This window comes from Seriola aureovittata, chromosome 3 (genome assembly GCF_021018895.1).
Source record: "Seriola aureovittata isolate HTS-2021-v1 ecotype China chromosome 3, ASM2101889v1, whole genome shotgun sequence".
Lineage (NCBI taxonomy): Eukaryota > Metazoa > Chordata > Actinopteri > Carangiformes > Carangidae > Seriola > Seriola aureovittata.
The window spans coordinates 24,537,270-24,549,633 of NC_079366.1; the positions used below are offsets into that span (position 1 = coordinate 24,537,270).

General features: G+C 41.8%; 1 protein-coding gene across 2 annotated transcripts in view; it reads right to left on the reverse strand.

Annotated features, from left to right (window-relative positions):
- Window positions 1-11,361, reverse strand: part of LOC130166001 (protein kinase C beta type-like) — a 35,218-nt gene extending 23,857 nt beyond the window's left edge. The window contains exons 1-2 of one of the 2 annotated variants that reach the window (XM_056371252.1): window positions 10,868-11,361; window positions 10,009-10,040 (exon numbers count right to left, since the gene is read on the reverse strand). In XM_056371252.1, the coding sequence (XP_056227227.1) occupies window positions 10,009-10,040; window positions 10,868-11,031 (196 nt within the window). In that variant the 5' untranslated portion in view covers window positions 11,032-11,361. The remainder of the gene's footprint in view (window positions 1-10,008; window positions 10,041-10,867) is intronic. The other variant, XM_056371251.1, reaches the window with a different exon arrangement.
- Window positions 11,362-12,364: the final 1,003 nt, after the last annotated feature.

Consider the following 12,364-nt stretch of genomic DNA (forward strand, 5'->3'; position numbering starts at 1 on the left):
TGCTGATTTTAACCACTTCCATTTTAAAGTGACTAAAAAAATGGAAATGGAATTAAGATGTTCACAAGCAAATATTAACACACCTAATGTAACAGCAGGGACTTCATATTAAAAAGAGAACAAAACACACACAAACGCACGCACAGATACAGACACACACACACGCACAGGGTGACATTACGCTCTAGTTTAATCTTAATTATTCACATTCTCGTTACATTTTCATGAGGCAGCGTGGCCACTGGCAGCACTTTCCACAGGTTTCAAGCAGTTAACCAACAGAGCTTATGTCTGCACATATGTGCGTGTGTTTATTTGTGCAGCAGAGAGAGAGTGGGTCACATCAGCGGACACCTGGACCCACAGTAAATTTCAGTTAGTGCAGTTTTAACTCAAAATAGCGACAGATACTGAACCACAGACAGAACTAATAGTGTGTGAAGGTGGTAAACAGGGTATACAGCATGGTTGAACTCGTGCACACTGAGCAGACAAACTGTGAGGAGAGTGATTTAAAGAAGGGAAACAAGAGGAGAGAAAGAAGAGGACAATGAGATGGAGGACAAGAGGGAAAGACAGAGTGATAAAGAAATAAAGTCAAACAAAGAAAGAGGCTCTGTGTGTGTGTGTGTGTGTGTGTGTGTGTGTGTGTGTGTGTGTGGGCAGGGAGGATGGGATGGGGGCACAGCTGGGTTTGAGGCAATGTGAGGGGGTGGAGAATTCATGTGTGTCAGAAAACCAGAAAGAAGAGAAGTGGAGCAGCAGAATGCACAGTGAAGAAGGCAGTCACACTTTACAGCCTTTTGTTCATAAATCTGCTCCATCACACACACACACACACACACACACACACACACACACACACACACACACACACACACACACACACACACACACACACACACACACACACACACACACACACACACACACACACACACACACACACTACTGAAAGACAGGCCTAGTGACCTGCCGAGGAGGTCTTTCCTCTGTTGCCTAGCAACCAGGCTGAGCCCTAAAGTCGAGTCTACAATCGCCTTCCCGTTTTATCTGACTGACAGCGCTAACATCAAATCAGAGCCAATCCAGAAAAACACTGGGATGCGAGGAGCTGCCAGGTTGACAGCGGGCTGACAGTTTGACATCAACAGGAGCACCAGGAAGTTCCTCCATGTTGGACGATTACCAGTCAGCAAACCACAGATGGAGACACTAGTATTCATCACTCGGGCCTCAACATGCATACATAAACTGAGCCTCAAAGATAATTCCCTGCTCCTGAACTGCTGTCTAAACACTCTGTCTAGTGCTGCATTCATGTCATATCATGTAGACTACACTTTAAAAACAGATTGTTTTTTTTGTAAATATCATGTTTTTTTATGTAATACAAGACACATCATGAGCAAAATTTGCAGCCATCACAATGATTGTGTATTTCCCAAAAAGTCTCAAAAAAGCATCCTCAGACAGCCAGGGTTTCATATGTCATATCCTAAGGAACCAATCCTGTCAACTTGCAGATACGGGCAAAAGCCTCGTCAGTACAGAGGGCAAGAATTTATATTTGCACACCCACTAACACTGTATCACTGCCTCCTTTAGTAATAATGATACATGTAATGAAAGTAGTTTATTTGCCGTAGTAGAGGTGAGGCTCAGTGTATTGGAAGCACTCCTCCACTTCCCTCCCTTCCCTTCCAGAGCAGCCGGGAAACCAGAGCAGTTCGGAGGTGTAGCCCTAAGACCCCAGTTGGCATCAATACACGGTGGAGCCATGGACCAGGTTTATACCTAGTCTCGTTTGAAAAAAAGTCTCTAAATCTAGCAACAACACGCCAAGTTGGCAACATTGAGGCCTGTAAACAGCCCCCTCCCCCCCAATGGCACCTGTTTGCACCAGAAAGTCCAACTCAGTAACGTAGCAGTCAGCTGACGAGTGGTGCAAATATGATCACTCAGCCACTGTAGCGGTGCAGCCAAAGAAAATGATTATAGCTGCTTCAAATTACATAGCTACACTGCTAAATTGGGTAAAAATCTTGGAATCATGTGTGAACACATCCAGAATAGTTGAGCAAGAACAATAAAATGCCTGCACCACCCGCAAGGATGTCACTGATATGTATATTCAAAGCATCCCACATATCTATGCAATGCCATACCACAGGGTTCAGGTAAGTGAAGCACAGATATTCACTTAGATTATCAGTATCAGCACAGACAGAACAGAAAAAGTTCGAACACTCATTCATCTGCTCCTGCTGTTTGTGTTTGACTTCAGCTGCTAGCTAATGTTAGTTAACCGGCAGGTAGGGAGCAACAGAATGAAGCTGAGTTCACACACCGGTCCAAAAACTCCCATGAACTCCTCTTATAATAATAATACCTTGTCAACAAACACAAATGGAGAGCTTTTTTTAGTCTGTCCTTCTCAAAGATGTGGCCATTAAATTCACTGCGAATGACTAATCACATCACAGTTTACGGTACCGTCGTAACTCGGGGCAGCTAATAAAGGCAGTTGTCATTCACTTTACCTCTTGACTTCTTGCGCATGATGTAATATATTGATTTTCACTATTTAGACATTTCCCTCTGATATTTGCAAAAAAACATTTTTAATATTATTATGATTCACTGTGACACCTGATTAATAAAGAGGTCAGGCTGACTCCACAGACTAGACATGGCAATGAGAACAAAGTCATAAATAAGGCTCTATATGGCTCCTCTGGCTTATTTTAATCTTTTTCTTTCAAAACAAGCTTGTATCAAATATTTGAGGCACTACAAGATTGTGTAACCAATCTGAATCTTCTCTCATGTCAAACGTTGCAATTCCCTTTAAGAGTTACACACCAGATGATTTAACAGTGATTGAAGAACTTTACATATACATTTCAGTGACTTCTACAACATGTCAAACAGGAAACACCTGAGCCCCGTTCCTCTTATGTGGCTAAACTAACTCTGGCTAACGTGATTGTGTAAATTCTTATTCTTCTACACTGGTTCTTCAAAAAAACAGCTGGAGGACGGCTTTATTAATCTTGTATTAAACTACATGCACAACGGTGCTATTAGCACCTAAAGTGATCGATGCTGATGTTTTCAGACAGGTCTTTAAGCTGATCTATGTGCTAAGGATATTCAACTTCCCCCCTGTGGATTTTTAGTGGATTGCTCATTCAGCAGACATGTCCACGCTTGCAGATAAGAATGGGACATTACTTGTAAAGTTCATGTGGGTTACTGATCAAAGCATAGACTGTGTATAAAAGTCTCTGGCTCTTTTTGTGTTGTGTTTTGCGGCTCCTATCTGTCACCGTGTCACTAACCAGCTGTTACTGTCACCGTGAGCCAAATAGATAGAGGTAGAACAATGATGCCCATACAAGTTAAAATAAAATTATTTGATTGGCTGTATGCAAAGAAGATCTCGAGCTACATAGAGAAAACAGTATTCTCACTGGTACACACAGAACAGGTTCACCTGTCTGACACCAAAAAAATATAAAATATATACAGCTGAAATAATTGGTTGTTTGATAGAAAAATTATTTTCAGCCATTTTGAGGATTTGCTGCTTTTCTGTCTTTCATGTGATAATTAATCAAATATGTTTCTTTGTATATTTTTTTGGAACCTTGGTTGGACAAAAAAATAAATAAACAAATAAATAGATAAAAAAGATAAATACATAAATAAATAAAACAGATTTACAGATATCACCATGAGCTGTATATCTTTGTAAATTGAATACCATTGGGTTTTGGTCTGTAGGTAAGACAACTTCAAATTAAATAGATACTTTTGAGCTAAAATAAAGAAATAAAATAAATGAATCTATGTGAAAAATTATCATTAGTTGCAGCTCTATCAGTAAACCAATACGCATCCCTAATACCACGCTTTAAATTACACTGAAGCCCTAACGCTGTCTCATGCCAACATGAACCTGTTGTCCTCTGTTCATGTCGTCTTCAGCCCCATCCCACAGCATCCTGGCATCTGCCATTTCCAGAGCACTGACGCTGGAATTGATCTGTTGAGTTTAAAATTCATTGTGAAGGAGCTCACTGACTAGCAGCGACTGAACTGTGGACGAGCGTACTATATGTGCTTGTTTTCTCGGCCACAACCACAGTGTCACGAACATATCGTGTACTCGATATCTTCGACTGGCTGGCCTGTCATCCAATCAATAATAAAGATACTATTTCAACCACTGATCAGTCAGCGATCAGGATCAAAAGTCAGCCACAGTGATCCCATCAATAATAATGACACTTCAAGCAGGAGATATGAGCAGTATTTTTCTCTATAGTTTTTGGCGTTCTTGCTGCCTGTCACTGCTTTTAGTTATTGTTTTTACAGCAGTTTTATTGTAGACAGAGCAATTCATTCTTATTCCTGTTGAAAAGCAAATAGGCATCTTGCCATAGCGCAGAGGTCAGTGGGATGTGAAGTGGAAAGATCTGTGATAATCAGAGGTTTCATCAGAAAGACAGTTAGAGTTAGACTATAAGAGAAAAGACACACCCGATACAAACGTACACCGACTGCTCTCAGTTAGAGTTAAAGTTACAGATAAAGTAAATGCTTTTTAGAGATCTCGTCTGTCCCATCCATCTCTGTTTTGAAATGTCCTCATATTAACTGATAACTGTGACATTTGGTGCAGGCATTTATTGTCTCCAGAGGATGAATCCTAATGACTCTGCAGATCGACTTTTCTTCGTGATCATGACAAAACTGTCATTTATGATTCGTAAATATGAGCAAATACCTGCAAAACTAATGACATTCCCATTAGTGCTAATTAGAGAAAGTTTAGCGAAATGTTAAAGTGAGAGGGTGAATATGATCAACATTACACCTGCTTAACATCAGCTTACTAGCATTTTCATTGTGATTATGTTAGTATGTGGATCTTAGCATTTAGCTCAAAGCAGCGCTGGGCCTCAAACAGCCTCTAGTGTGGCTGTACACTCGTATCACTTCAAGTGTCTTGTTTCCAGATAGAATCAACATGAAATTTAAGACACTTTTGCCACATGCAAACACCTGCGTTGACCAGGCCACAAATCTGCAAATCATGCTACATGCAAATCAGGATCTGCCTCTATCCTTTATCTTATCAATAACCTAAAATAAAAACATGAATGAATCACATTTATGAATTACTGGCAAAACATAAGTTTCATTGTCTTCACAGGCTTTTACTCACCGATACAGATAAATGCTCCCTCACCCACACAGATCGTTCAGTGGTTGAACTGATCAGAGATCAGAGAAACGCTACAGAGGCTCAGTGCACCTTATGTTTCAAATCGCTAGAGACATTTTTCCTTGTTGCTTTAATGAGACAGAGAACAATGGCTAATTTCAGTGTAATTTCAGAGCAAGTTTAGCAGCAGATATCACAAAGAGACAAGAGAGAGACCATGGATGTATTAAGAAAATCAGACAATGAGTGTTACTTCCACACACCGATCACTGACACAGTTACACCATAGGAAAGAATGCATACGAGTCTTGGAGAGATGAATTTACACCTTTTGGTTGGTTTGGGCACTAGCATTTCAGTCTTTTTTGGATGCTTCTTGGACTGCGTCCTGGGCCACACTGAAGGACCGCCTACTCCACTGACGTCCTCCACCACAGTCTGACTGGTACGGCCACCATTTCATAATAATCTGAAAATATTTTATCATTTCACTCTCTCTCTTTCTCTCAAACACATCGACAATGGACTTGTCTGTCATAGTCAGACGGGCTAAAAACAACAACACATGTGTTTATTTGCATATAGAACGGGGAAGTGAGATCCGATCACTGGAGACGCATGTGGAGACAAATTCTAATGGCAGGTTTGAGCTGACGTACTTACAGCTGACCACTTGTGATCTGATCACCGAAGACACATCTTAAAGCCAGGTCTGAACAGGACCATATCGCAGGCCTGTGATGCACCCCAGACGAACGGGGTGTTATTCTTGTTACCAGCGATTCAGTGATTTCTGACTTATGATACGACGACAACACTTTCACTGGAAACATTTTGACATGTCAAATGAGGAAAAGCACAGGTGTAAATAATAAAATGAAAGCTGGCTAAATTCCATGTAGCTGCCTCAGTTCCAGGGTCCTGATGTTACTCATGCTGGCTCACTGTGACGGTTTACTGGGACTCAATAACAGTGTTATCATTAATGTTTTTAAGATCACATCTGTGCTTTTCTTGCCAAGACAAGTTAAAACATCCATTGTGAAAGGCCTTTGTAGAGACGAGATGATTAGCCAATACCAATAGCTAGTTTCTTGCTTCTTTTCAGCATCTCTTTCATTCTAAAACCGATTTTATTGATTTAAAACAAAAGGAAAAAGTGGATTTTACGTTTTGAAATCAGAAAACCTCTTGTAAAACCAACCCTCAACTCATCTTACATGATAAATAACAAGAATTATGACCTTGTGACAGTCTTGGATATCTCTCTGGCAGGAAATGACATGAGGGTAACTTCCTCTTTTTGCTCTTAGAGTTTTCACGTAGGCTACAAATGACCACCACTAGAAGAAAAGCTCAACGCAGGAAAAACAGAGAAATCTCTACCTGCTACTCAGGTTTTCAGACACACCCACAGTCCACAGAAGACAGCTCTGTCACACAGACACACATACAAAATAGTTTCTTTCACAGAAACACACACTCATATGCCTACATGCCAGAACAAGTCTACACCAGATGTGTGACATTCCTCCTCACCAAGACAAAAGTTGCTGATTTGTGGGTATGTGTGGCTGTGCACCTCCCATTTATACTGAACTGTCTCTACATCCTTCTTGTTCCTCCTGTTCCCTTTCAAGACACCCCTGTTCACACAATCCTCAGTTTCTCATTTACAAATCTCCCACTTTATTCTCACGTTAGGTAGGATTATAAGCAAAAAATAAATCCACTAACTGCACATTTGGACACATTTCAAATGACTCACAAACTGGTCCAACAACATATAGGTTAAAAGCTGGCTATCACCACTCTTTCAACACATTTAAATCACTATAGTTCACTGTGAAGCAGATCTCAACAGCAAGTTTGATACTCATCAAAAGCTGTTTAAACAAACACCTGAAAAGCACTTTCCAAACACAATTTCTCCAGTTTTAACATCTTATGGCCTGCAAGTCACGTTCAAATAAGCCTCAACGCTAATCTAATAAAACAGGACTCACAAGCTCAATTTCACTGTTTTCTACCTGTCAAAGTCTCTCTGGCATCGTCTAAAATGCTGTTTCACAATTAAAATTTTCAGTGTGAATCATGTCATAACTATAGAAATACAGTCGATGAAAAGACATGTCAAAAAAACATCAAAACATGTGGCATATGGCTGGTCTTTCCAGCCAAAACACAGAGATCAGTCATCATAACATTGCATACACATTTCAGGTAACATATTTGTGTTATTTTATTAGATTGTGTTATTTAGTTTAAATAAATTCTGCATCACATTGCAGGAGAAAGAAAAGCAGCTGCTTATAATACTTTTATTCTGGCTTCACCATCTCAAGGATTTCTCCAACTTGAATGTTTTGTATATTAACAGTTTAATGTTAAAAAAAACAAACTATTTAAATGTATATTATATTTTATCTTACTCAACAATATACTTTAGGGCTACTTCTTCATATCATGCACTGCATTGTAACTGCACTGCATTTTTTTATTGTCCTTTTTTATCTGTTGTATTCTATTTTATCATCTATTTTGTTTTAGTCTTTTAAATCCCATTTAAATTTGTCTTTTCATATTGCATTGTGTTTTTTTCTCAATGTGTTTTATGTCTTATCTAAAGGACTTTGAATCACCTTGTTGTTTAAAGGTGCTATACAAATAAACCTGCCTTGCCTATAAACCTTACTATACAACCCTTCAGTTAGGTCAAGATAAGGGAAAAAATTAATTACTATATGTAGGCATATATATTTTAAAATGAATGGGACTCACAAGCTGCTCTTAACTACATGCAAAGCTTTCCTTCAACCTGCACATCACCAATATTACATAATATTTACTGGGTACTTGAGGTGAAGATTTGTGTGACCCATATTTGGAAATTACGTATAGCTTCACTGGGAACACTGAACATCACAAGCAATCTTTTGACCTGTTGATAAAAGCTATACCATTTCCTCATCTAAATCTATACTGTTTACTCATCATTAAATTAAGGTCCATTCTCCACTGTCACCAAAACAAACCCAACAACAACAACAACTCACTTTACAATCAAATTTAGACAAAATTCTTAAGCAGAATTTATTTGGCTAAATTGAGAATAGTGTAGACCTGAAGCTAACGATTATTTTTGCTATCAAAATCACATCCTAGAGCCCAAATGGATTCAAATGTGTTGTTGTTTTCAGACCAACAGTTCAATATTAGATTCAATAGATTCAATATATTATAATGTAAGACTGAGGAATCCATTAAGCTTTCACATCTGAGAAACAAACTTGTGGAACCGTCGCTTGAAAAATGACATAGTTGACAATTAGTTTTCTATAAATCAAGAAATTGATCAATTGTTGCATCTCTACCAAATTTAACCAAACTGTTTTCCAATTTAGCTCCATGACAGCTGGGTAAACTCATCCATGGCATGTGGTTAAAAGAAAAAAAGCAAGTGGACTTTGAGTTGCAGTTTTTTTCAAATGTAGCCCAGCATTAACCTTGGTGCCTACATTTCAACCTGCAAATGACTATATTATTGCCTACTGGGTAGTTTGTTTGATTGATTCAGTGTGACCACTGATCACTGACTCACAACATCACAAGCAACCCTCAGACCACTTTGTTGCATAAGAGGTGTTCTGTAAATTTAAGAGTTCTCAGTTAATTCTAGGAAACTCACAACGAAACCCGATCTGACAGCAGCTCTACCTGTCCAAGGCTCTGATTGGTGTGAGCTTACTAAACTGTGTGTGCATATGTGTTATCAGCTCTGGGTAATTCACCACACACTAGTTCAGTATTAGTCCAGGAGGCTGTGCACATTCACTCACGCACATAAAGTGTTCATACTTTCTATACCCCCAGTGCATTTCCTGTATCGCCACCAGAGCTGTTGACAAGCCAATAGCCTGCAGACACAAGGGGACTTCAGCTTTGTACTGCTCATAAGAATAACACAACCTCACACACACATTTTGCACAAGTCTTCCCGATTACTGAAGTCTTACACAAGAGTGTAAGAGTGTGGAAACTTTAGCCACTTTCTTCCTGAACCTCACATGGCTGGTCACATGACTCAAGCCTGATGAGTTGAGGTGGGTGTCTGAGATGGATCAGTGAAGAGGAGGAAGTGATACTGTGAGCACAGCGACGAACATTTGCTGCAGTACAGTAGCATGTATGTGATTGAGGGATGCCACTATGTTGCTGCAAGGCCCTGTTTATGAAACCATTTTGTGCAGAGGTCCGTGTCTAGACACCCACCTACCCACTCACCACCACCACCACGACCAGCCGCCCACCCATAGACACACATCACCACCCACCCACGCATAAACTCGTTATACAAATCCAATCAAATGACAGGCTCTGAGTTAGGGGAGATAAAAAAGCTTGAGAAATCTAACTTCCTGGTCTGTCTTCCTCCCATCTCTCCTTATCCAAAACCAGGCATCTCAGCTTTCACCACTCCGCCGACTCTTCTACTCTTACATCTCACACTGTCTCTTCAGCCCAAGCCTGTTCGAAGATTCTCACTCTCATTTATCACTGTTGGCAAGCACCTGCTTTGAGTTTGACACCTGCCTGCCAACACCAACACGCCGTCAACGAACGAGTCAACAGGTCACTCTTAACAGTGTGCAGACCTGAAGCCCTGAAGACAACAAATACACACAGACACACTCCTTCAGACAGTGAACATCCGTCCACACACCCACAGCCATATGCAGCAGCGGGATTTGTGAATAAGCTACTGCTCTTACCTTGGCACTGGAATCCCTGTTTCCCAAAGCCCCTGTGGACAGAAGACAGGCGTGTGAAATTTAGGGAAATCACAAGATGACAAAAACTCATGCACATACATACAGATTAAGGGGCACAACTAATGATTGTTTTTTTGGATTGTTTTTTTTTGTTTGTTTGTTTTTTATCAATTAATCATTAAAAACTGGTGACATTTTCAGATATCTTGTTTTGTTCAATGAAAAATCCCAAATATCCAGTTCACAATGACATATGACGAAGAAAAGCAGCAAATCTCCTCTGAGAGGCTGAAATCTGCAAATATTTGGCTTTTCTTTTTCTGATGAGAATGAGAATGAGAACTGACTGAAATGATTAACTAATTATCAAAATAGTGCCCATTTTTTTTCTGTCAATGGACTAATCAATTAAACAACTATCATTTCAGCTATAACGCAGATATCCAATCACACATGAACACACAGATCAACCCACACAGCTGCCGCAGCAACAGTGGGGCCCTGTGTCTATGTGTCTCCAGCTGCATTCCTCCACCAGACCTCCAGTTTCAGAGATGGGTGTCGGGTCGATGCGGTAACGCCGAGCAGCAGCCACTGTTGTGCGGCTGCCCGACAACGCATCCCCCGACAGGCCCGCGGAGATGTCGCATTGTAGAGCTGGGGGGGAATGGCGCATCGCGGTGTTTTTGACAATGACAATGAATGAAAGACTGCGGTGTCTGGGCACTGTCAGTGTGGAATAAGGCCGATCGGAGCCGCAGCAGCAGCAGCAAGTGAATCACCTGTGTCCTTTCCCCTCACACACACACGCGCGCGCGCGCGCACACATACACACACGAACACAGGCAGAGACACTCACCAGATGAAGTCCGTGCAGTGGCTGCAGAAGGTGGGCTGCTTGAAGAAGCGCGCGATGAACTTGTGGTTCTTCACCTCGTGCACATTCTTCTGGCGGAGGGCTCCCTGACGGGCGAAGCCGCGCGCGCTCTCCGGTACCTCTCCGTCGCTGTTGGGGTCAGCCATCTTAACGAGGAAGCGGCGGCGGTCCGAGAGGAACGAGGGGTGAGGAGAGCTGAAGAGCGAGAGGGAGAGACGACGGAGGCAGCGGGGGAGAACGAGTCGCGGTGCAGGTGCCTCCTCCTCCTCCTCTCCGCCCCTCTGGCCGCCTCGGTGTCGCTCGTGCTGCCGGTGTTTTGTCGGTCTGCGTCCAGCTCGCGCTGAAGCTGCTGCTGCTGCTTCTTCCGGCGGGTCCCCGTGCCGTGCGCCTGCTTCCCTATTCTCACCAATGTGTTACTGCTTACAACTCTCTGTCTCACACTCTCACTCACTCACTCACTCACTCTCTCTCTTTCTCTCTCTCTCTGTCTCTCTCTCTCTCTCTCTCTCTCTCGACTGTCAAAATGTGTGTGCGCGCAGGTGTTTATGTGTGTCACACCTATGAAGCAATCTTCAACAGCAACACAAGTCAGACCACAAGTACTGCATTCTTCCAGTAGAGTCTGACTATAGGACACACACACACACACACACACACACACACACACACACACACACACACACACACACACACACACACACACACACACACACACACACACACACACACACACACACAGGATCCCTAACCTGGCAATACTGCTCTCATGTCTGGGCCCCAGACTCAGGGGACCCTAAGGCCCCATGTCCTGCAGACTTCTCTCACAGCAGATACTTTAGCTTGAAATGACTGCGTAACATATAGGTGAACTACAGTGTGACAATTGTAATTACATTACCCATTGATAAAGTAATCACAGTACTTTAACAAGTATCTCAGCGGCAAAATTAGCCTAATGTGTTACATTACTCAGCTCAGTCAAAGGTGCCTCCACACCCACACGTTGCATCTTTTGTATTTAACACGTGTAGAAATAACAAGACATTGCAACCATACAGTTTGGAGGGATTTGCTTAGCATTCAGCAGTTAGCTTAGCTTCTGTGACTGCACACACCTCTCCAGAATAAACCCCCCCCCCCAACTCTAGAGAGTTGACACCTAAATTTAGCCTCCAGATACATGTGGCTAACACTCCCCACATCAGACACTCCCCACATCAGACACTCCCGCACCAATTACAGTAACCTACTGACTTTTTCATATTGTTCGGCCAAATATAACAACCAACCAACCTCTGCTGTTAGAGGTCACCATCATGTTTTTAGTGCGTATGTGTGCTTCCCCATTGTAGTAGCCTATATACAAATGGCTATGGCTGTAGAAGTACATCAGCTGTCTGTGTCTTCGTCCGCCCTTGTACTATCAGGGCTCGACTGTCATGGCTCACAAGGACATTTGATGGAACTGAGCCAATGATA